Source organism: Anguilla rostrata, chromosome 9 (genome assembly GCF_018555375.3).
Source record: "Anguilla rostrata isolate EN2019 chromosome 9, ASM1855537v3, whole genome shotgun sequence".
NCBI classification, from domain to species: Eukaryota; Metazoa; Chordata; class Actinopteri; order Anguilliformes; family Anguillidae; genus Anguilla; species Anguilla rostrata.
The window spans coordinates 20,094,342-20,119,624 of record NC_057941.1 but is presented as its reverse complement, the minus strand read 5'-3'; the positions used below and the strand labels follow the sequence as shown (position 1 = coordinate 20,119,624).

At 45.0% G+C, this 25,283-nt stretch overlaps 1 protein-coding gene across 1 annotated transcript; it reads left to right on the top strand.

Moving 5' to 3' along the window:
• The first annotated feature begins 2,365 nt into the window (after positions 1 to 2,365).
• Positions 2,366 to 25,175, top strand: oafb (OAF homolog b (Drosophila)). Its single transcript, XM_064350953.1, has 4 exons — positions 2,366 to 3,308; positions 19,637 to 19,771; positions 19,903 to 20,083; positions 21,395 to 25,175. The coding sequence occupies exons 1-4, from the start codon at positions 3,078 to 3,080 to the stop codon at positions 21,667 to 21,669; spliced, it is 822 nt and encodes a 273-aa protein (XP_064207023.1). The 5' UTR covers positions 2,366 to 3,077; the 3' UTR covers positions 21,670 to 25,175.
• Positions 25,176 to 25,283: the final 108 nt, after the last annotated feature.

The following is a 25,283-nucleotide window of genomic DNA, read 5'->3' as shown; positions in this document are numbered from 1 at the left end:
AGGCTCTGCACTTTGAAAGCGCTGGAGCACAATACAGCAATTAAGAGAAAAGAAAAGGAGTGACGTGTGTACTAACACAGCCTGTCAAAGCAAAGCGAAACCCAAGAGATACTGTCATCTCAGTATCATCTCTGGCCTTTCAGAAAGGGAGCAGACTTTGTCAAATACCTTTAGCTGAGATTTTAGGCCTGCCCACCATTTTGGATATAATCCTTCAGCAAAGATTTGGCAACATATAGCATTTCCCTCTGATTTCTGAAATCCTGAACCCTTTCAAGCTTGCTGGCCTAAATAATTTCAAATTTATCATATTTGTGCCACAAAGGTGGTCTTTTTTTTCAGTGTTTGAATATAAACCTTCAGTAAACAAGAACACGTTCCCCAAGCAAATATGCACAACCCACATGTACAAATGCTTAGTGTTATGTCTTGAAAGGCAGCGGGAGCAAAATCAGATATTGAGTTTATTTAAATATACTTTTTGACTATACGCCATTACATAGAGCAGTTGAGTGAAACTGCAGAAGAGGAAGTCTGGTTTTTTTTCTTTTTGGATTTAGTTTGCTCTGCTATCCTACTCCCAGTGATTGATCCACTGCCTGGCCACAGTCTGCAGGCCTAGCTGGTAGTGTTTGCTCAGGTTCAGAGTCGGTGTTTGCTTTCCCCTCCGGAGGGGCGGCTGTCCGCTTGGCCCCAGCGGTGGGCACGGCCTCTCGTGTTGGGTCAGTAGCACGCAGGGACCAGCATGTATTTCAATAGCCTAACGGGATAAGAATTCTGTGGGGCAATGACTTAGAAATGTCACCCCTGCCTTCAAAAGTGATATGAAATTTATCATGAGACTTTGATCAGTGCCAACACTTACATTATGAGTGTTCTGCACACGTGTGTGCGCACGAGTGCATTTTGCGTGAATGTGTGTCCATCTGAAGATGCTTCAGAAGTCTGGACAGTCATTGTAACAGTGAAATCTATGGGAATGCTCCCCACAACTAACACAATGTTCTTACAATGTTACTTTGACTCAACTGTGTGACATACTTCATCATTTCTTTATAATGTGAAAGAAATTGTTGCTCAGCAAATTTTAGCTGGAAAATCCTAAAGTCAGCAGACCCTCTGGGGGACAAAAAAGCCATAACACTTTCTATCTAGAAAGCAACCATGTAAACATCCAATTTAAATGGACTGCAGTTCTGAAGCGAAAGTTGCAGTTACATCTCACACTAATACAGTGATGTATCACATGTTCTGGAATCAAGTTCAAAGTTGACAGCTGTGCAAGGCAACTCATAATTGCCCATAGGTTTACCCAGAGAGGAAGAGTTTCATCCAGATGAGTTGTTGCTGTCTTAAAATGTGTAACTTGTGTCAGTATGCACAAGGATATGGACTTTTCTTTTAAAGGCTTTGCCTTTGAGCCTCAAAAGTTGGCAATGAATCAGTTCTTAATTGGAGTAAATAGTAATCAAGGGGTCCAAAGGGTCGTCTAACACTGATTTACAATGCAACCTGTCATGGTCATGACCAGTTAGTCTCACCAGCACTATGTACTTCTAAGAATGGTTATGTCCAAATGGACAGTATTCTGTTTACCAGTAATTCCGTCTCTGTTACATACAAAGCAAGATCAAATACTGATACCCCTACAAGGAGATAAAGGTTGCTTAATTGCTCTTTTTTGTTTGTTGAGAACAGTATGTACCCCATATGATGACACAGGGGTTAATAGTTATTGATGTGTAATAACTGCATGACTCATTGCTAATTATATCAAAGGTTTTAGGGGAGGAAGTCCAGAGGGTGTTTTAGGCAACAGTCATTGCCAACATGCTAATTCTTGAAACGTATGTTTTATGTATTTATTGATTTACTTATTTGTGGTATCATTATTGTGTTTATATCACCAAATTTTACTGCACCAACGTTCCAAAAAAAAACACAATTTAATGATTTACACTGAGTCATCGATCAATCCATATATTATTTATTATTTATATATATTATTTATTTATGTATTGTGCAGCAATGTTCAGTTTCGATGTGAGTCTGAGATCAGTCCGTCAAAATGTTACCTCGTGACTTCGTATCTTTATTCTGTTGTTAAGTAGGCCTAAATTGATGTTTGTTCATCAAGAACATTAAATGAGCTACTGGTATTGTTACACGTTATATAACAAATAACCTACATAAATGAGCTAGTGCCATAGTTATTGTTACATAGTAATAGTTCAACCTTTTCCAAATGTGTAAAGGAGTAGCATACAGCCCGCCTGTGACAACACTCATTAACATTGGTGATTCATTTGGATGTAGCCTACAAGCATTTCCCCAATGCAAGTGATTCGAAAAGTATTCAGGAAAAACCGAACAGGAACATTCATGAATATTCATTTATATCTCCCAATATTAGGACGTCTGTGTTGGCTTTTGGGCAACGGATGAAAAAGATTAATGGTGGGAGTTTTTGCTGGAGTGATATTCCTTTAAGAGTTGTGCTCCCATTCGCTGCGCTGTCCCTGAAACTTGGGAAGTCAGGCAACTAGATTCCACTGTTTGGATCCTGAAGGAAGTGACGGGACTGAATGAGTGAACCCGCGGGGGTAAAGAAAACACTAAAGAGAAAAACAGAAACGAAATATCAAAGGCAACGTGTGCTACAAAGTCGTGCAAGGGAGAGGAAGAAATCCGCAAGCCATGATGAGAATTCGTCCTCGCTAGTTAAGAGAACGTAGTCCCTGTAAACAAGGGGCGACAAGAGTAAAAAACTGAGGTTGCAGACCTACAACAAACACAATACTGGTGAAGAGGTTTTTTTTTCGGGGAATTGAATCGTTCCTGTTAACAGCATGATACCTGTTTCGCATTGCCTTAAAATAATGGGAGACGTGCAATCACTCGGACTCTGCTTTCGCATGGATTTATAGGCACAATTCTTAAACTTTACCAAGCGAAACAACCTCATGTAAATTAGCTATCAGTGTCCTGTAGTGTAGTTTGGGAACCGTTGACTCTTTCATACACGAGTTTTCTTCTTCTGAATTCGGGTACTTTAAGTTTTTGCGTTTTTTTCTGGAATGTTTGCGAGGTGGCTTTTACCGGTTTCAGTTCGGAATAATGGAGTTCTTGTGACGCTCATACTTTTGATATCGTTCAGCGTTTGTTCAGAACTGAAGGTGCGAGTTCGTTTAGCCGATGGACAGATAACCGAGGAGACCCTGGAAGCAGATAGCGAGAGAGATTCCATCACAGTGGAGTTCAAACAAGGGGATGGCACGCTCATCACTTTCGTAGCTGATTTTAAGCAGGTGAGTATTTTGCGTTAACTAGCTTCCTTGATCACATAAAAAACGACGGGCAACAATCGTGTTGCGTTTCGGAAATTATTCGTTCGTTGGCTACAACTTAGCTAGTGAAGTGGATAGTGGGGGGGGGGTGGGTGAGCAAGTGGCTGTGGTCTGTTCATAAATTGTCGCATACATAGTAATTTATTAGCAGATATTGTTGATTTTGGTTTTTTGTTATATCTGAAATTTAATAGGCGGTCAGTAGAATTCTGCACATCTTGCTCGTAACTCTGAGACGCCACAGAAATGGGAACTGAGCTTTATTGTGATTCAAATGTTTAAACGAATTGTACAAGCGCAGACATTGCATTGTCAAGTTCAGATTTTTTTGTGGAATCATCTTTATGTGGTGCTATAGAATAGCCTACTGTGGTCCAACGAACCCCAGTCTGCCAGTATACTGCATTGACTACTTTTTTGTGAAGTCCACCAAACTTCAATGGTGACAGTCCCCACAGCATTCAGGTAGCCTAACTGAATGTGGCAGTCTGTATCGGTTACTTGTATGGACGGTCCTCTGTGCTCTCTCTCCACCCTCTCCCTCTTTCCATACGAATCTTTACTGATAATCTTTTTGAGAGTGTTACTTTCCAGAAGGGGATGTGCAGCTCCAGTGTTGGCTCCAAAAAAAAAACGATAGCTTGAAATTGCTGCAGTGTTAAAGAACGGTGCACATAATTAGAGCCTGGATAATTCATGAGGTCAGGGAGTATCACAATAATGTGCAGTAGCTTCATCTGCAGGTGAAGAATCCCAGCCACCCTTGTCTATTAATACAAAGTTGCTGACCGTGGAGGCAGTGGACTTGAGCCTTCGAGGGGAGTTCAGATATTTCGAAGTATTTGCTGTGACGAGGGAACTCAACGCACAGCCTCGGGGTCAAGGTGGACACACTCAAACAAGCCCACTGAACTGGGCTCACTGTAGTACATTAGTTAATGTGTAGCACAAAATGCTGGCCGTCATGCTCTAATTGCATGGTTTCTGTTGGGCGTATAATGCCCCGTGGTGTTCCGGCGGCAGTTTTCCAGTTCCACATGGTGCGCGGCACTGGTGGTTCAGACTCGGATGCCCGACATTGGCAGAGTCGTACGCTGGCAGGGCACCGCCAGCTGCTGCTGCTCCCCACTTCCTCGCCTTCAAACAGCCCGGCCTTCGTCTATACAAGGACGAGGGATGCCCGGGTCCCCAGCCGCTTCCAGAGATATGTGTGGTTCCACTCAGGGGAAAGGCATGCGTCTGCGCTTGCAGCACGCGTAGGAGAGCTGACGACCAGATGTGGGGATGAAGGGAGGGGGAATGGGGGGGTCGTGAGTGGGATCAGGGGAGGGAGGGTCTTTTCTGTGGGATGGAATGGATATCTCTTCAGCCTGTCTGTACACTTTGGCTCACACAGCTCTCTTGCTTTTTCCATGCCAAAGAGAGATTTTTTTTCCTCAAGCTTAATAATAAAATCGTGTTTCACCACAGTCAGCTTCATCTTCCAGAAACCGCCCCCACAGTTGTTCTGCGACTTGCGGTGCGGTCGCCAAGGTTTTCTTCTTTCCTGTTGCGTTGCTTGCCGATTTCTCCCCAGCTAGAAAATGAATGCATTCTGTTGGTTCGTGCTCACAGACGAGACCCGTGGACCTGCTCTGCTGTCAGTCGGGCTGCACTGTTTCTGCGTGGGAACGCGCTGTGTAACAACGGCAATCATACATGGATTGTCAGAGTCGAACGTGTTTGGAAACAAGACGGAAGATGTCTTTCAGGGTTCAGCTTTGAAAAAATCCATAAGCTTCACATATCGGGATGACTGATAGTCCCGCGTCTTATCCAGTTAAGGAAGGAATCTCTGCTCTGTCTTGTCTCAGCTAAAAGAAGCTCTGTGTAAGCCATCATGAGCAGACACAGGCAATCTAATTCCAAGGTTCTGAACTGCCTTTAGAATCATATCTTGTTACTATTCCACCATAAAATTAAGAGTAGCGTGTTTCCACAATTTCAAACAGTTGTATCTCAATGTCTTTCAATAGTTGAGGTTTCCTCTGAAAATTTTGAACATCCAGTACCACAAAACAGCCTTTCCCTTCACTAAAAATCGAAACACAAAAGTCAATATTTATCCAATTGTGTGGACAATAGATTAAAGTTCAAATAAGAAAAAAAAGTCCCAGGAAATTCTACTAATGAATGATGGGTTAAAAAAATTCAGAGGGTGGAATGAGATGCATTGGAATGAATGTGGGAGGGCCTCTGGGGTTAGATTTTGCATTCTGAGACTACTGTTGGCATTTAAGAAGTTCTTTGTTTTCTGTAGAACAAATTCATCTCTATTTTTTGTTTGGAATGAGCATTTTGTCATCTTGATTCAGTGTTAAAGTGGCCTGAAAATGGACTAATATTAAATTGTTTAGAATGATGGCTGTATTGAGCAAGTCATCTCTTGTTATAGTTTTTCCCTTAATAATTTTATGAATAAGTCTAGAAACGTACTTTTAATGACGGCATACGTATTCCTCCCTGTTCAAAATTATTATAATCACGGTTGTCAAAGTATTTAAAGTGTTGCTATTTCAGACAGTCTTATTAAAGTGAGGTGGGAGGTGTGGGGTGGTGGTTATTAAAATAATGTCGCATTTTGTCCCCCCCCCCAGCCTCATTCAGATTCTGTGAGTACTTGCAGCTGCGGTGAACTTTTTCCAAGACGACTTGGCTCCCTAGCCTTATCTTTCTAAAGTCCAGCTGTCTGGTGTTGAAGTCCTTCTGCTCTTTAGCCTCATCAGTTCCAGTCTGGATCTTCTCCTGTCTCTATTTCTGCCTGCATGTGATCATCCTCTCCCTTTCAGAGCCTTGCAGATTTATGGAAAGTCTGAGTAACTGTGACGGCAGACGCGGCCTGGGCCAGAGGAGGAGTTATGACCGCTGAATATTGCCTTCTTGCAGAGGGAACATCCATAAAGGGAAACCAAATGAGCGTTAGATGGAAAAAATAAAAATAAATGTTACTGGCGATAGATGCCGGCTTCCACAAGGAACCGAGCTGGTGGTTGTTAGGCAACAGCTGTGTCTGAGCCATCGCCGTCTATGCCAGCCATTTTTTTTAAGTTGAAGTGGGCTGTGTTCATTCTCCCGTCATATTTAAGGGTTCTTGAAGGGTTTCTGCGTTGTTATCCCCCAGTGAGTTTGCTTTTTGAGAGAGATTGAGCTTGAGGGAGTGTCATGTGTATTCGCAAGAGCTCGCACTGTGACCACAGTTCCATGGGTCTGCAGGAGAACGATCCTGCTCACAGCACTTCATCCCTGTTTGATTTGGCTTTTGGCCGCTGTTCATACGAGGTTTCACTCTGACCCTGGCCGCTGTTCAAGAGGTAATTTTCTTCCACGTACCCAGCTGTCTGATCGCAGAACCCACACACTCATCCCCATCAGAGTGGTCAGGCGCACAGGGCAGCTGCAGATGTTCTCCACTTTGTGTAGTCTTTGTGTATTTCCACCTGGGCCTCCCTCCCACTACATTTTCCCTCCGGAGTCCAGTGGGGAGCCATTCTTGGGATGGGGTCTGTAGTTTTTCTTGGAATACGTCCAATCCAACTCCTGCAGAATATCTCAAGTATTGTGTCCAACGTTTCCTGTTTGTCTGAGGAAGTTGCTGTTATTGTGCTGGGCCAAAAGATATGCATGAGTCTTCACAGAGAATTTCTGTGGGAGGCGGATGATTTGTTAAAGTTCCGTTCAGTCATTTTCCAGCACTCTGGCCCATGTAGCAGTGCTAATGGTATACAGCTCTGAGAGATTTGAGTCTAGTCTTTGTGCAGTGTTGTCCTGGCCGACCGTCATACGCAAGACCTCACTGGAAAAGGGAGGTAGAATGTTCTGTTCCTCTCTGAGTAAAAGGGTGACGTCTCTCAGTAGAGCTGCATTTATTCACAGCGCTAAAGCTAATGGACTGAGAAAGGGGATGACAGGGTTTGCTTATACTGCATCTCAGCCTCAGATGTCTGAGAATCACAGACTCACTGGGACCCCCTCGTCTCTTGTCCACGCTTACTCCTCTGGGATGTGTACATTAGAAAATGCTGGAATTTGCTATGTGGCAGGCATGTGGCCCGGGACCACACATTTAGATTTATGGCCCGTTCCAGTAAACATTTAAATCTGCTTCACTGGGAATGCTGAACGGAATCCTCTGAGCACCAGACTCAGTACTGATGCTGGAGTGGAAAAATGTTATCTCAAATGTCACTCAAAAGTGCAAGCTGTTATTGTTAGGGAAAAGGAAGGGGGGAAGGAGAGATGGCCCCATGTCAGGTATTTTTGTACACGCAGCATTGAATCACTGATATCGTCTGCAGTCTGATAGCAACAGACTGTTGGCCCAGCTGTTTCTGTTTGGATTTGTCAGTACAGCAGACGCCCATTTACCGTTCTAAGTAGGCTAAATCTTCCAGGAACATTCACTCTGTCACAAAAGCAGGTTATGCCAGTGTGGTGACTCAAGGTAAAATGTCAGGATTGATTCCAGGTCCCGGAGTGCGACATGACCTATTGCTGTCTTGACAAGTTACACAGGTTTCTATGTGTGTCTGCTCTTGTCTGCCTGTTTCTGTGCTGTCATTGTTCTTATTAGTAGCTATAAGAATATTCGCATTTTTAAAAAATTTAATTGACATAGTATCTGGAGTGGCTGCATGGTTTATGCGTGATATTCATTAATTCCTCCAGCATCATATTTGCTGAAGCAGTTCAGGCGCCTGTTCTTTGCTAAAGGGTATACAGGCGCTACCAAATCAAACTTGCAGCTTTCTGGTCAGAAGTCAAGTTTCTGGTCATATTGCCTCATTGATGCCATTACTGAGAATGAAGAGAGGTTTGGAGAAGGCCTGTTTTTTGTGTTGCCATGACCTTTCCTAAGTAGGCTGTGGGAGGAGCAAGTGGTTCTGGGAAAACTAGATGTATGTGGAGTGTTCTCTGTCTCTTTCTCTCTGCCACTCAGAACCCATCAATAAAAAGAGTCACTTATCACAGCACACAATGGCAATGAGGCCAGTCCTGAAAGTGTACTTTAAATCTCTTGTTTTCTTCTCCTTTCGAGTGCCATTGTGTCCCCTTGCCTCCTGAGACTACAGCTGGCGGACAGTCCTCTCCCCTTTCCTCAGGGGCAGCCACCTCCGTGCACACCCCAACAGGGGGGCCATGAAACACGGGCATTTTATTTGATTCACACAGCCACTGTATGGAGAGAATGTTCTAGGACCCTTTACCAGTTTGGCTGCTGTACGTAGTTGGTCCATTCAGTGCAGTCGCAAGTGTGATATTAACCTTGAGTTTGATTATTTCTGGCTATTTCATGTCTACCAATGAAATGAAATGAGCTGAAACTTTTCACTTTAGGACTTCTGGGTATTGTGCTTTGTGTTGATGCGGTGTTATTGCACTGGCTTATAATTTTGTGGAGCTTTTTCATTGATGTCTTTGCTTCCGCCGTTAAAAATATCTCCATAAGGCATGTGATCCTTTATGGCATTAATGGAAAAATAGTAGCTGTGTATTACCAATAAAACCAGGTGCTACATTAGTAATCATGGAACTAGCTATTTCATAACCGCCTGATTGCTTTGGGGTAAAAGTGCGTATGTTGGCAGATAAAGTATTTCCTGTCGGTTTTTCAGCGACTGCTGTGCTGCTTCAGGGCCACAGAGATGATGCAGTTGCTGCGTGAGCTCCGTTTTTGCGCAACCTCACAGTTCTACGCCAGTGTGCTGTTTCGACAGGACATCTTGGTGACATCACCTTAAGCTGTAGGCAGAACAAGACTCCGCCTACCTAATTCCACACTTAATGATCTCCGGTGTTTTTGGAAGCCCCCTCCCCCCTTTCCTGGGAAGGTTATGACACATCTCAGGAAAATGATCAGCTCAAAGTTGCTAAACGATGTAATTTATTTAAAAACTGATTTTAATTCATTGTTGTGTTTTCGTCTCAGTCAACATTGGTTATCCACCATTATTAAACATAACAGTTTTAGGCAGTATGCTCCAAATGACGTGCAAACTTTTAAAAAACAAGGAAATCAAGGAAATATTCTGGCTGAATGAAAATTTTCTGTGCTCTTCTGGCTGGTAGCAAATCCCTGTAGCAATGCTCCAACATCTAGTATAAAGTCTTCCCAAAAGAGTGGAGGTTGTTGTAGCAGCAAAGGGTGGACCAATTCCATAATTTTGGATAAGATGTTGGTTGGTGTATACATACTTTTGGCCATGTAGTTTAAAAGATGAAGAAACTACCTATGAAAGATGGGGAAAACTAGTAATAAGGTTAGAAGGTTTTTTTTGTCTACCTTTCCGTTCAAAAGTTTTATCCTTTCCTTCTGCAAGGAGGAATGTGGCATGATTTAATTAATCTATTGTTGTGAACCTATCGGATAGGACATTACTTCCCAAAATCTCCTGTATCCCATTTAGACACAGTGTGCTACGTGACATTTCAGTGATGAGATTACAGGAAAATAAAGTTGAACTCTGCCCTCGACCGGTCAAACATGTGATATTTGGATGGGCCAACTGCAGACTGGGGGAGGCTTGCAAACTTGCAGACTGCTTGCAAATAGTTCATGCTGGGGACTTGCACACATCTTTTTGATCATCTCTTGTTCGAAAAGGCTCGTTTCGAACAAAAAGTTTGATTTCGTTTTGAGTATACTGGCGCCTTAACTGGTTTGACACCTCTTACCGCATGCTCAAATGGCTTCTGGCGGAAAGGCGGTTTAAGGAGGTTTAAGTATTCTTAGATGTTCTATTATTATTATTAATGTTATTATTATTAGTAGTAGTAGTAGTAGTCATAGTAGTATTCGTTTTGTTGCTGTTAATGTTCATTTTGGAAGTCGTTGAAGCAGAAGTGGTTATCAGTTTTTCTGATAACTCATTAGAGTTGAGTGCTCTGTCCAGATAAAAAAGTGGATAACTAAATAAATTAGACTATTAAATGAATTAAATACTCTACTGATTAAATATGATTGGGGGGCTACTTTGTGCGTTTTCTTTGTGCATCTGCACTCAGGCCTTCTGGACACACCTGCAGTGTCACAGGACCGAGCGATATAGCTCCCTGTGCGTCACACAGCAACGTCCCCACAGTCAATGGCAGGCCCCAGTCTTTATTCAGCACAAACAGGGGCAGATGTTGGATGGCTTTGAGCACGGCTGTTCCCACAATCTGTGAGCATCCCCACAGACGGGGGGGATGGGGAAACGAGGGTGGGGGCGGATAGCAGGGCGCGCGTCAGCCAGCGTCACCATTCCGTATGACACCAAATGTTCCTAAACCCGTTCCTGAAGCCAATAAAGATGATTCTCACATGAGGGAGCTGCATCCTCAGAGGAATCTTTAATAGAGCATATCTACACACTGCTTCATGTGACAGGCAAGTACTATTTAGTTTGAATAGTGCTTGATCATAAATACTAATGCCACCAAATCAAGTATCTGACATGTTGACACATTGTGTTGATGCACTTGTATGAGTTATCCGTACTAGAAATTAGATGCTGAGTGAGAAATCTCTGCAATTTTGTTTATTTAGGTTAAACGCTTGAAAATGGCAATGAAATCCACTTAACTGTTTTTTATTGAAATACAAGGAACAAGCCATTCATTACTAATAGGTTTGGGGCTCAGGTTTACAGGTGGGGTTGTTTATTTGTGAAAACAGTAGGCTTCTGGTAATCTTTTCAACACCTGCTCAGGAGATGTTGCGTCTTCGCTTGAAATTTTGCCAGCTTCCTGTTATGTGTGGGTGCGGTATCATTCAACCCCGCCCCCTCTCCACTAAGGAAATGTAAGCCATGTCCACATCTTACCACTCCACTCACACAGTGCTTAAGTTCATGTTGCTTCTTGTGCTGTTGGATTCTACTGCTGTTCTTGAACCATTCATTCAAGACATCAGCAATATACACCACGTGACCAAAAGTTTCTGGTCACCCCTGGGTCTGGGGCTGTTTTTCATGGTTTAGGCTAGGCCCCTTAGGCCCCTGACAGTCTGAATGCAGGCCATGCCCTTTTCGACAAATTGAGCTCATAAATTGTGCATTTAGCAATGTCTTCATTAACTTGTTACAGATTTTTCATTTGAGATTTTGCAGGAGAGCAGGCATACAGTTCCTAGTCACTCTACTGGGTTTGCCACTGGAGGAAAGTCCAAGATCAAAAAATAAAACTTGGTGAGCGGAACTGGCTGCAGCAGGTTTCAGTGCAAACAGTGGGAGCCTGTTTGGAGGGGCTGTATTGTGAAGAGAGTGTGGGCATCTGGCTGGGATATAGGGAATCTGCAGGGAGTTCTGCGCTTACGTCAACATGGCGGTTATCTGCTGCACATACGTAGAGCTGGGACACGCTGTCCTACACTGTACCTCTTCACCTCGTACATACACGGCCAAAATGTCATTTTGCAACACTGTCCCTTTAAATGTTTATTTGTGTATTATTCAAAGCAAATACTACACGCGACTGCCTTTGGGGCACCTTCAGAACGCATGTCAACTGCCAGTCTGAGCTCGGGGGAACACGGCTCCTCACAGACAGGGGCTATAGGACGGTTTACTTCAACTGAAGCAGACGCGGAGGTCAAATGGAAAAAGCAACTTAACAAGCAATGAAAAATCAATTTTCAGCTAGCTAAAATGTATACATAAATAACAGTTCCACCGAACCATCTGCTGATAGTAAAGTGTAATATTCCTGAAACCAGTCTGCCTGTTTCCGTCAGGTCAGAAATGTTGATTTCCATTGCATCCAGCCCAGCCAGCACCGTAATGACTGAAGTATGTCGGAACAGTTGTGTACCGAGATGTTCCTCTAGTTTTTTTTTTGTGCTGAGCCACCAAACGAGGGTCAGAGGACAGCCATCGATAGTTCTTGGATTTCAGTCTCCAGCCCTGTGATTTTACGTCCTCCTTAGCCTTGGAATGTGTAGCGCAAGCATGGAAACCCGATGGCAGGCCGTTAGAATTGATTTGCCAACACTGAGGCCAATTATGAATACTTTTCTACATGTGACAGTCTGAGCTATAATTATTATATCAAGATCAGGATAGCCTAGTTGCTAACTAACTAGCTTTTTTTTCCACTGAAGTTGCTGCAAACTAGTGCAAATAGTACAGTTTCAGAGTGAAATTTTGAGCAAAATTTTGAAGTATTTTTGCTATTGTTGTACTACTATTTCCACTGCCATAGTAGCTATCTCTAACATCACAAAACGAAGCTAAATAAATCCCCCTCTGATGGTGAGGTTACATTACATTACATTACATTATAGGCATTTAGCTGACGCTCTTATCCAGAGCGACTTACAACAGAGTAACCAAACTCAGGATCAAGTCCACTTAAGTCCATTGAACAACATGTAGATAAAAAGCCTTTACTATGATGCATACATTAAGGAGAAACAAGATAGTCTGAACAAAATTTTTTTTTTTTTTTTTTTATAGTTATGGAGGGTTTAGGAAGAGGAGAGAGGTACACAGAGAAGAGGTGCGTCTTGAGTTTCCGTTTGAAGGTGCTCAGACACTCTGCTGTTCTGACCTCCACTGGAAGATCGTTCCAGGTTAATCTTTAACAGTATCTTCTGTCATTACCTTTATAAATGTGAATGGTTTAGGTTGCACTATTTCAATGTACTGTGTTGAAATATATGGAATATGCCGCATATAGCCTATGATGTATCTGAAATGTATGTTAAATGTTTATATGATACACCATTTTCAAATAGTTATTTGAAGATTTTTTGCATGAAATGGATTGCAATTTAAGTTGGAAATTTTGCATATTGGGGAAAGAACTTAGTTATTGTACATAGAATTGGATTGTCAAAAGATGGCGATTGCATTAGCGTATCTGTTACAAGCAATGACATTAGGGATGTGCCTTGACATTTGGTGTTTTGTGTTGTTCCGTTCTTAAAGGCATGGGACACTCTTGTTTTTAATTTCAGTCATTTTCCCTATAGTTTGTTTTGATGAAACATTAAGAAAACTCATTCCTCTATGCCATATTTTTGCATGTACTCATTTTTATTTGGCATTATAATGTATGACAACATACCTTTGTTCTCAGTTCCTTCTCCCAGCATGTCATGACTGGGTACATTGTTTGCATTAGCTGTATGAAGCCTTTTAGTTGTCCCACTAAAAGTACAGGAAGCGGTACTTTATAAAATCATCTAGGCCTAAATCTAGCGGAAATAATCCGTATTCAGCAGGAAAGCTACACTTAATGGAATGAATGAATGGAACAAATCCAGTCGTAACATGCCTGCAGGCAGAGGAAGACAATTTCAGCAATAATTCATTTCATATGAGAAAGGTTTGGGTCTAATTCCCTCTGAATTGCCGCTTCCTATGGTAAATCACAAAAGAGCACATCCTTTTTTTGTCAACATACGAGATGTATGAGCTTAAAAGAGAGCACACATTACTTAGACAAATAACGTTCAGGAGAAATCCGATGCTCCAGCCCTAAACAAGCAAAACAAACGAAGGTTTAGTGCAAAGGAAACCTAAAATGGACCCTTTGTTGTGTGTACCTGCGGTAGAGGTGTGGGCGACATGGGGCCGGTGCCATAGGTGGGGTTGGTGGACTCTCGAATGTCACAGTGCCAGTGAATTTAGTACAAAGTCGTTAACAAACACTATAGCTATTCTGACTATTGTGTACTTCTGTCAGACATTTCCTGGGGTATTTCCATCCACTTAAGTGGGGAAATGTGATAGCCATTAGCGGCTAATGACCTGTAGTCAAATTGCCCAGGAATCCGATTCATCCAGAGTTGCATAGCTTAATGGCACCTTATTACACAGCTGTAATACCAATAGGAGTGTATTTGGAATGCTATCAGAATAATTTGGTAGTGTTTTTAATTTTCCGTAATGTTCTAACAGATTAGTCTTACAGCGACATTTAAGAATGAGGGCACAAAAGGATATATATAGGCCTATAGATTTAGGATATATTGCTCTCTTATAGGTTATATGCGAGCACTTTGTTGGTGATTGCCTTTAGAAGTAGGCCTATTCCATGTCTGCAGCACCTTGTGGCGTGCTAGATGGCTATATAGTGTTAACTTCACACTTTTTCACTTCTTTCTGTTGTCCTTGTGGTCTTGTTAGGGCTAAGTACACACTTCACGGTTCCTGAGGACGGTGCTCCTGCAGAATGGAGTGAGCGGGTCGACACGCCGCGTTTTTGAGACGGGGAGCCCCCGAGGGCGTCGCCTCCCCGGTGGCTTTGTTGATCGTGGGTGCGAGGCCTTTTCACACATCAAGGTGACCATTGAGAAAAGGTGTCAGGTTTCCCAGGGGGCTTTGCTGTGGCCGTGCGTGCCTCTAAATAGCACCCTTTATGTGGTGTGAGCGGGCTTGTGAGTGGTTCTCCTTGTTGCACTGTGAGTTGTTAACTCAGGATTGAAATGAGTTGTTTTGGGAACATTTTGGCAGAAAAAAGGTTTCTCGTCTTTGGGAGAGCTCCTCATTCCTAAACATGAAGTAATTATTTCTGTTCCACCATATAGTCTATCCCTATGGAGTTTTATTTTGGGCACCAAACTTTGATGTAGTGCGGCATAATATTTATACTACTCTAGAAGCAGGTAATTATAAGGCATCTTCAACTACTGTTTGATCTGTGAGTGTTACTAGTTGAGGCTTAACTGTATCAATCTGCCGTTGGCTGTTAGAGGCAGACCTGATATTTGAATGCACAGGATCTTACTTCTGGCAGAAAGCCGGTGCCTTTGCTTGGGTCTGAAGTGTACGGACGCTCTTACCCAGGCCCACAAATGTCGGCGCATTTCAAATGCGGTGCTGCAGTTCGGTGCTGTTTGCCAAGATGCCCTTGTACGTCACTTGGGACAAAAACATCAGATGAATTGATGTGAACGTTATTTCCGTGACGCACTTCAGGTTTCGTCCCCAGCTTGACATGACATCAATTGCTCTCGCAAGGTTTTGGACTTAGAACATGCTAGGAGATGGACCCCAAGCTAACCAAGTTCTGCTAGCTCTGCTGTGGCTGGGAAGCTTCCATTTAAAATTCAGCGCAAGGTAGCTCATTCGCCTGCGAATGTGTGAAGTCACACTGTGTAAAACCGCCCATGGCTGCAAGCACCATTTGCATATCAGGCATTTGCATGCCAGCTCTAGAGTATACCAGGCAGAGTTTTTGAGAGCGGGCAATGGTAAACCCTGTCATGGCACATACAGGGCATAGTGGTCATGCTTTCTTGATAAGCCAACATCCTATTAAGTGATTTAACATTTTGGTTTTTCAATTTCTTCACTGCCTGTCTTCTCCATTACTGACTGACCGTATATGCATACAGGGTAGTGCTCTCGAGTTGAGATGGCTTTGTTCTAAGGAAGGGTTTGAAATAAAGATGAGAATTTTCAGCTGCTGTGGCACTGGTGCTGGTAGCGACCTGGGCAGTGTGTCTCTGGCTCAGCTGCAGCCTGTAGGCCACTGCCGGGTCTGGTGCCAATCCCCTGGGCAACCCAGGAAGCGAGGCCGGCCAACAGGAAGTCTGACACACTTCTCACCTCGTTAACAGCCCCGGCTGTGACATTCTCACTTGCCCATCAAGCGTCGTGCTTTGGCTTACTTTAAACCACGAGTCAGTGACCAAACCCATCGTGAACCCAGACTCGAGACAATTTGCCACGAAAGGCCAGTACCAATCTCCAAAAGCTATGGGGGATTCAGCGTCATTGTGTAGCAGGCACCATTTTCAACAGGACACACTCTGCCCTGCGAATAGGGGTTGTCTGTGCGTACTTATCTCAGTTAATTGCACAGGTTTCACCAGAGCTAAACTTGGCTAGCACACAACGGTTACGAAGGCTATATCCACATCGGAAAAGTGGGCAGAAGTCTGTACCCGGCAACCTGCTATTTTGGCCATTTGGGAGATTTCTATTTCTCATTGAGCTGTTGCTCCAAGCAAATGGAGAGAACAAATATGCACATGACTTTGCACGTTTTTTTTCCATGTGGCCTATAGATTAAACTGTCAGTTGAAAAGCCTAACAAGAAACTGTTAGGGGTGGATTTATTTTTTTTCCGGGGGGGATATGTTGGCGGCAGCCCAACACGTGCGCGCACATCGACGGCAGGAGAACAGACCGTACCGTTTCCTCCCAGGACCGGGGGGGGGGGGAAACCCTGCAGCCTGCTCTTACCAGATACATAAGATATAGAACATGAAACGCATGGAATTCTGAGAGGTTTAAGACAGCGGGGCCCGTGGTCACACCCATTCACTTCCTCTTCCTCTCACTGATTGGATCTCTCCTTCGAGTCCGTCCCTCTTCTCATTTTTTTTGTTGTTTATTTATTTCGAGATGTGTTCGTTCCCTCGAGCCGCTTTTCTTCGGTTCGTACTCAGACGCAGTACGAATAACAGCACGGCCCGTGTTTGCTCATCACACCTGTATCCCTGGAAACCGCCTCCCGTCGGTCCCAGAGGGTCGGTGAGGTTGGGGTCCGCACTGGCACCCTCTCCCGGACGGGGCCATTTGGCTTTTTGTTTTTTTAAATGTACGATACTGATGAACTCTAACTGGATAGAAAAAGACGGCTTAGAGGAGGCCATTTAAAAGCGAAGCCTTTAAGCGTTTGTTGGCATTGGGTAAGAGCAGCGAGTGCGCGAGCGTGCGCTCACCGCGTGCGTCTGAAGCGCCTCATAGCCGCGCAGATTTAAGCGTTTGCTCTATCCGGAGTTGTCCAGCAAAAAACAAACAACACATGTTCCTGCTTGCATAATGTGCTCTTCAGTACAGCGGGTGCCATATCCGCGTGCAGACGGAGGAGGCAGGAATGAATCGCTCACTGCGCCTAAATATAGCCCGCTTCTTAAACCTTTTTTTATTTATTTATTTATTTTTTTACAAGAAAGCAACATTAGAAGTAGTTTTCTTGTCTTGTTGCCGGCGGCGCTGAAGTGATTGAGCTCACGAGGTGGCGTTAGCGCCGGTAGCCGCCCCAGGGGAGACGCTGCTGGGCGGCGAACAGCCTGCAGTCCCCCCCCCCCAATGCGGTCCCCCTTCATCCTGACATTTAAATCCCCATCCTTGAAATGCCACCCGATTTTAAGAAATGAAAAAACGACGATGACGGTGATAACGCAGGCGGAGTTCTGGAGCCCGGCGCGGTGGGGGGCGGGGGGGGGGCGGGGGGGGGGGGGGTCCAGCTGCGGGGTCGCGCTTAAAGCCGGGACGCGTCTGTCATCGAGCAGCGGCAGCGCGTCTCCGTCTGTCAGCGGGAGATGTTTACCGTGCCGTCCGATCGCCCGTGAAGCAGCCGGGATGGGGGAGTCGTGCAGGTAACCCCCCCCCCCCGCCACGTTACCATAGCGACTGTTCTGGCACACCAGGACTCCAGAAACAAGGACCTCAAGTCAGACTCTGGATGCCCACGTTTCCACACAAATTTCCTTTAAAAAATTTTTTATACAGTTGCCATTGTCAAGTTGAGGAAGACCGAGCTATTACTTCCAACTTTTTTTTTCTTCTAAAATTCTTCCGAAGAAAAGTTCTTTGTTCTTCCCTAACAGAGCAGGCCTGTCTCTTTAAGTATAAGCGTCCAGTCCATGGAGCTGCCTGGCAGAAGGGCATTAACTTTAGTAGGTTTGCTTTGTGTTGTAGGAGCAGTGGTGGGTGTGTCCGTACAGTATCCACCACTGTACATATTACGCTGACCACTGGGAAGGAGACAGTTTAGATTATGGGATACGGTCTGACGAAGCATTTCAGCGTGGCGCTTGTACTCAGTGTCTGGATTCAAACTGTGCGTGCGTGCTTGTGCGCGTGCGTCTGTGCGACGTTAGCATCGCAGCATCGGGCCCTCCCGGGGAGGGGGGTCGCCACGGTTTCCCTGCGATCGGCGGCAGGGGGGCTACAGACCGGAGCCCTGTCAGGAATGCCGTGCGTCTGCTGGCTGGGAGGTCCCCGCTTTTACTGCCTCTCCCCCGGAGGGGGGGGAAGCACATCCATCTCTCTTCCTGTCTCCCCCGTCGCTCACCCCCGCGCCACTCTTATGTCATCCTCCTTTTTATCTGCGCTTTAATTACTCTGGAGTTTTTAATGCTGTTCTCCGTGCCACATGTGTGTACATGCATGTACTCGCATTCAGACACACACGCACACACGCGTGCACATGCATGTACTCGCATTCAGACACACACACGCACACACATGCATGTTCTCGCACTCCCACACAAACATGGTTAACACATAAATATATATACATTCACATGCACGCATACAACATACTTTTTGCCCACCCTGCTGCTGTTCCATGGTAACCGACATGAGACACTAATTAAAGACAGAGCTTCTTTCTCTCCGGCTCTTTCTCGCTCACTCTTTCCGTCTCATTTCATCATATGCTCTCTGTTCCGAAGTTCCCCTTCAGAACTGAGAAGCGAGCAGTTCCACGTCTGCCGACCCCAGTGGCTTTGGAACAATGCCTCTCTTTTCTGAATGGGATGCCCAGTCTTCTGAAAGGTCAGAGTTTGGATGGCTGTTTGTCTCCTCTTACAGCCTCCCCTTCATTGGAGTCTCATGCTGGAGGCCAGCTGTTCCTTTTAGAACTTAGAATTAGGACGAGGTGTGTGTCTGTGTGTGTGTGTGTGTGTGCATGTGTGTGCATGCACCTTTTTAAAATCCCATAAATGTATGTTTGGTGTAACATGGTTGTTTGCATGATAATTCTCTAATCCCAAAACAACAGGCTGGGGTTTGTTCTTTTTTTCCCCCTTGTTGGTCATGAGGACCTTTTACTGGACTGTGAAACAAGCCGCACGTGAGGCAATCACGTTTGTCATGTGATCCAGGCAGACACAAGATTTCTATTCATTGTCACTTAGCCTGTAATTCGGCTGCAGCCTCTGGCGAATCTGATTAGCCTTAGGAGCAACATGCAGTTCAGTACTGGTCCACAAGGGGGAGTAATGCACAGAGCAATGTGGGCAATCCTGTCAGCGGGGTGGTAGTGATGTGCAGTTATGGGTGGAGCTGTAGTCCTCCGGGTGAGGCCTAAGGGATTACACACTATAGCTCCCTCACCTTCCTCTGCTATGCCCTCCTTTTTCTTTTCCTACTCTTTATTCACCCTCTCTTTTCTTTCACGCTCTCTTTCTCACACTTTTGTCTACCTATCTTTCTCAACATTCCTTCCCTTTCAACATTCTTTCTCTAATTCTTCTTTTCTCTATCACTCTTCTCCTCTCATCCCTCTCTCTCTCTCTCGGTGTGTAGGATGTGAAGATATTCCGTGCGCTGGTCCTAGGGGAGCTGGAGAGGGGGCAGAGCCAGTACCAGGCGCTGTGCTTCATCGCACGCCTCAGTCACAATGAGATCATCCCCAGCGAATCAATGGCCCGCCTGCGTCAGGTAAGGCCCAATCAGAGCGGCCTCACAGGGCCCCGCCCCCTCTTCCTTAAAACCGCTGTGGAGTTGCTGGCGTTCAGAAAGGTCTGGAAAGGTTTGGACCGGACGGGTTTGACGATGCGAACCCCTTTCAGAAAAACCCGCGCGCGGTCCGGTCTGCGGAGGAGAGGCGGGGCGTGGAGCAGCTGACCATGAGCGCGGCGGTCAACCTGAGCCGGGCGTGGCAGCTCAGCGCCCACATCCACAACGTGTGCGGCGAGGCCCGCGAGTCCATCTACGCCCGCGAAGCCGACGTCAAGCACTGGCTGGAACAGGGTGAGCTCCTGCAAGGCACCGCACCTTCGACCGCACCCGAAACATACACCCTGCGCACTGCACCCTAAATATACACCCTGCGCACTGAACCCTAAATATACACCCTGCTCCATATCACCCATTTACACACTGAACCCTAAATATACACCCTGCTCCATATCACCCATTTACACACTGAACCCTAAATATACACCCTGCTCCATATCACCCATTTACACACTGAACCCCAAAATATACACCCTGCTCCATATCACCCATTTACACACTGAACCCTAAATATACACCCTGCTCCATATCACCCATTTACACACTGAACCCCAAAATATACACCCTGCTCCATATCACCCATTTACACACTGAACCCTAAATATACACCCTGCTCCATATCACCCATTTACACACTGAACCCAAAAATATGCACCCTGCTCCATATCACCTATTTACATACTGAACCACCAAAATATACATCCTGCTGCATATCACCCATTTACACAGTGAACCCTAAATATACACCCTGCTCCATATCACCCATTTACACACTGAACCCCAAAATATACACCCTGCTCCATATCACCTATTTACATACTGAACCACCAAAATATACATCCTGCTCCATATCACCCATTTACACACTGCACCCCAAAATATGCACCCTGCTTTCATATTATTTACAAGTGCGGCTTTCACTTATTTACAAATTATGCCCCAAAATAGACACCCTACTCCATATCACCTTTGTACACACTGCTCCTCAAAATATACACACCCTGCTCAATATCCCCTCTTTGGAAATTACACCCAAAAATATACACCCTGCTCCATACTGACTATTTACACACTGCAGCCCTGTCGTAAGCATGTCTGGCATCTGTATCTGTTTTACAGCTCGGTCCAATAATATCCCACATGGTTCCACTTAAACGGGTTTGGATTTTTTGTTTTTAGCAATAAAACACCAGATTAGAGCAACATGGTGTAACATTTCAAACAGTACTGTGAATTTCAATCCTTCATTGTGTATAAAGGCCTACAGTTCTGGATATTAGTGGGTTTACTTTTTCAGCATGCACGCACAAACATGCTAGACCTAATTACAGCTTACAGTAGAGTGCGCAATGTGAGCCTTCAGAAACGACATCACTTCAGTTAATATCATATTTTAGCTGCAACAGCATGCCTCAGCCGTTTGTATTGCTGTAAACAGGAAAATGGAAAATGGCATAGCACTATGAGACGCACAGCACTAAGAGTCAGGATGGCGAGGGTTCCGGGTTCTGAGACTCAGCGTCCGCTGTTGTGTGCCCCCCGCAGGCGCGGAGGGCTCCGTGTTCGAGGCCCTGCCCCCGGCGGCGGGCGTGCCAGAGCTGCAGCCGTGCCGCGCGGTGCGGGACCTGTGGCAGCCGTGCGCCTGCAGCTACGGCCTGCGGCTGGAGTGGTACCCCTGCCTGCTCAAGTACTGCCGCAGCCGCGAGCCAGCCGGCAAGAGCAGCCCCTACAAGTGCGGCATCAAGAGCTGCAGCAAGGGCTACCGCTTCGATTACTACGTGCCCCGCCGCCAGCTGTGCCTGTGGGACGAGGAGACCTAACGGCACCGCCCCCCCCTCCCACCCCAACACGCGCTGTGAGCAGCGGGCATGGGGGGGGGTAGAGGGGTGGGATGGGGTGGGGGCGGGGGGTGCTGCAGGAAGGAGAGTTCTCGGTAGCCAGATATGTAGACGTGGAGGTTGTCCCTCGGCGTCGCTGATTGGTCGGAACAGAACGAAAGGACAAGCCCACTTCCTGTTACAGCCACTCACGCCTCACTGGCGCCGGATGCCTCCCCTCTAGTGTTGATTTACGGGGGAGCAGCTTCGCCGTTGGCTGGTGTTTACTTTGCATTCCGACAGAGCAACGTCCCTACTGGCTGCATTTCACCTTGAGTGCCAGTGGAGCCACTGTGCCTTTTTTTAGCCTCCAGTACCTCCTGAACTTCCAGTAGAGCTCCTATTGGCTGTTGTTACCTCCTCGAGCTCCATCAGAGAAGCTTTCCCATTGGCTATTTTTAACCCCTGCGTTTGGATGTTACTGAAATGTTGCTTCTCAGTTTTTTAACCACCTTGTCTTATGTATGTGAACCTGCTTAACATGACTGAACTCAGTTCTTGTACGACATTCCCACAGGCCAGGGGCAATGGGCACCAGACACTGGCCTAGAGCCACACTGGCAAACTAAAAGGAGATGTGTTCTGAGAGAGGAGAGAGAGTGAAAGATGAGGGGACAGTGTGGTCAGTCCGGCAGGGATGGGAGCTGAACTTATTGAGCTAAATATTTGTGTCTATCTCTCTCTCTCAATGTAATTTGCCTTAAAGCTTCCCCAATTCAGGTCTTATTTATTTTTTAACACCGAATACAACAATAGCCACATCTATAAATAATCATTGTTCGTGTTTTGTGTTAATTTCATATTGAAATTGTTTTGTTGTTTTTGCTGTCATTAATGTGATTGAATTATTTCTTTCTGCTCATCTACAGTATGTGTGTAAGTAGCCCAGCTTTGTGCTAAGACTGCATCTTCTGTTGCAGAATCGGAGGGTCAGTCCACGCAGATTCCTGAAAAAGTCAAATGTTTCCAGTTCTAAGACTTGAGGGCCATTTCAGCTGCATACCATTATGGCTGTGGGTTGCATTGTCATACATTTCATGCTGATTATTTTAACTGTGTCTTCCACTTGTTGCATTCCAGTCTTTGGTGCTCTCCAGTCACCTGTGTTGCATTGAAATGCATTCAAGGAACGAATCAAGCTGGTCTTCCCCGGTGACAATAGTGTTTATACATCTAGAGCGTGTGCGTGAAGGAGAAAAAGAGAGAGCAGAGAAAGACAGTCAGCGAAGCGATGCCCTTTAACCTTTCAGTATGACTACAGCGATTGCTAGCAAGTGTGAGTTTGTATTCATTAGAACTGAACTCAAGCTAACGGTACTGAGAGAAGGTTGGCTCTGGGATATCTGTGCCCTCAGCTTGTCCGGACATTACCATGGCCAGCAACATGATTGTTTCTGGAACCTCTATGTTATTTTACCTCAGGCACGTACCAGGACCTTCTGAAGTAACTCCTGAAAGTAAATGTGTTCCCTTCCCCAAAGTCAGTAACCGTGGTTCACAAAGCATGTCCTCCGCGGGCCTGGTTTGGTGTTCTGTTCCATATGCAGTATTAACGGAAGCGTAGAGACCGCAGTGTTGTTAAATTGTGAAAGATGAAAAGCCTGGTTTTCTTCATGCCAGATGAATATCGGGTATCCATAGTAACTGCGTACCCATCTGTAGTCTCAAACTAGTCAGTGTGTGTGAGTACTGGTCTTTGTATAAAGCAGATGGGGGCCTGTAACATGATGGCATTTGACTGGCCAGATGAGCTCTAACCCCTCCCCCACTCCCATTTTCTGGACCAGTCCTAGCATTGTTATGTCATAATACCATGCGGTGATGCAAGACCCCATGTATCGAGGAAAGGGATGGAGAAGGCCAATGTGCATGTGTACATCCATGGTTCACCAGTGCGTGTTACAACTGACTCCCCTCTGGAGTGGTTCATCATGACTGAGCCAAAATGGCCCAAGGGCTGTTTGCAGAAGGGTGGACTCTCGCTGTAGCTTATGGCAGTGACCTCTGTAAGTAGAATGGTGTCATAAGGTGGGATGAGGCAGGATACTTGTAAAGGGGGACAGTCTGTGATTTTTTCCACTTTCACTTTTTAAGTTCCTTGCGGCTCCAGTAAAGCTGAGCAATGAACTGTGCGCTTAGCTTGTTCTTACTGTTTTTAATGACATTTTAACATTTCTTTAGTGAAAGTGTCTTCCTTATCCATTTCGCCTTGTATTGTGCAGGTGTCTCACATACTGCAGTGTTCATCTGCTCTCTAAGGGACACCTTTCATTACCCATAATGCCATGCTGCAAAAGGCGTGAGACCTGTCCAGGCCTGTTGGTCAAGCGTCATGCAGGTGTCAGTTTCATCTATCAATTAGTAACTGAGGTGTATCTGGAACACCAGGTGAGGTCACTTCCTATCCAAATGATGTCTTCAGTGATACAGTTCAGAGCTGGGGTTGGGATAAACCAGGGCTCTTCAGAACAATCCTCCCCACCCTTCCCAGACACTGTCATTTCCTTCATAAGACAAGCAAATGGCAGCTGCATGAGTCCGCTCCATTCTACTTTCAGCAGAAGAGAAGGTTGTTGTCGTTATATGATGCCAAGCCTTCATCATTAGATACACACTGTTCAGTTTATAGTTCATTTGCTTTTGTCCCTGTTCTACCTGTGGGCTATATGGAAGCAGCCGTGCAGTAGCTTGGCCAACAGAACGTTCAGCTGGCTGCTAAAAATATGCCCTTGTGGCACATTCAGCTTTTCCACACGCAACCTCGTTGCTGTGCCTACGCGATTGAGACTGAAGGCATTTTGTTCATAGATTGAGCGGAGATCATATTAAGAACTGAAGACGCTTTGTTATGAAGAGTGTTGTCTGTATGGTGTCCTTTGTAATTGACGTAGCCCAGCAAGTACTATTTTATGTGAGTGTTTTGCGTATTGTATGTTGCAGAAGATTGTAATGAGGAACTATGTCTCAGGCAGGACCAACTCTGTACAAATAGTCACCAGCAGGGAAATAATTATTTCATATTGTATTGATTTTCACCTGGTGATTATAACTTTGGTTGTCTCTGTTTATAGCATAACAGAATACTTACACGAATGAAATCTACATGTTCATTCAATTTTGTTTTTCCTAATTTGTCTTTTTTTTTTTTTACAACATACACATTTTGTTTTGTTTTTTATAAACCAAAAAAGGCAAAAAGCAGTCTACTGGGAACAAAATACACTAACCTTTCTCTGTTTTTGGGAAGTGCCTTAAACACATCAGATATGTTGCTCTAGTAAAAGTACCACGGCTAAAAGTTGCAAACATATTTTTGTATAAAATGTCTTGTAAAAAAAAAAAAAGTATGTGAAGAGTGATTACAGAAATATGAAGTAATTTGTACGATTATATATATAAATGTTTATTTGTCCTGAGCGGACAGAATAAAAGTCTCTTTTTGCACTGCAGGGATACGTGTTGGCTTTTGTTTTAACTTTTTTTGTTTTCCCCCAAGAAACGAAAGGCCTGAAAGCATAAACGAAATTGGGAGGGAAGGGCGCAGCCTTTGTTTTGTT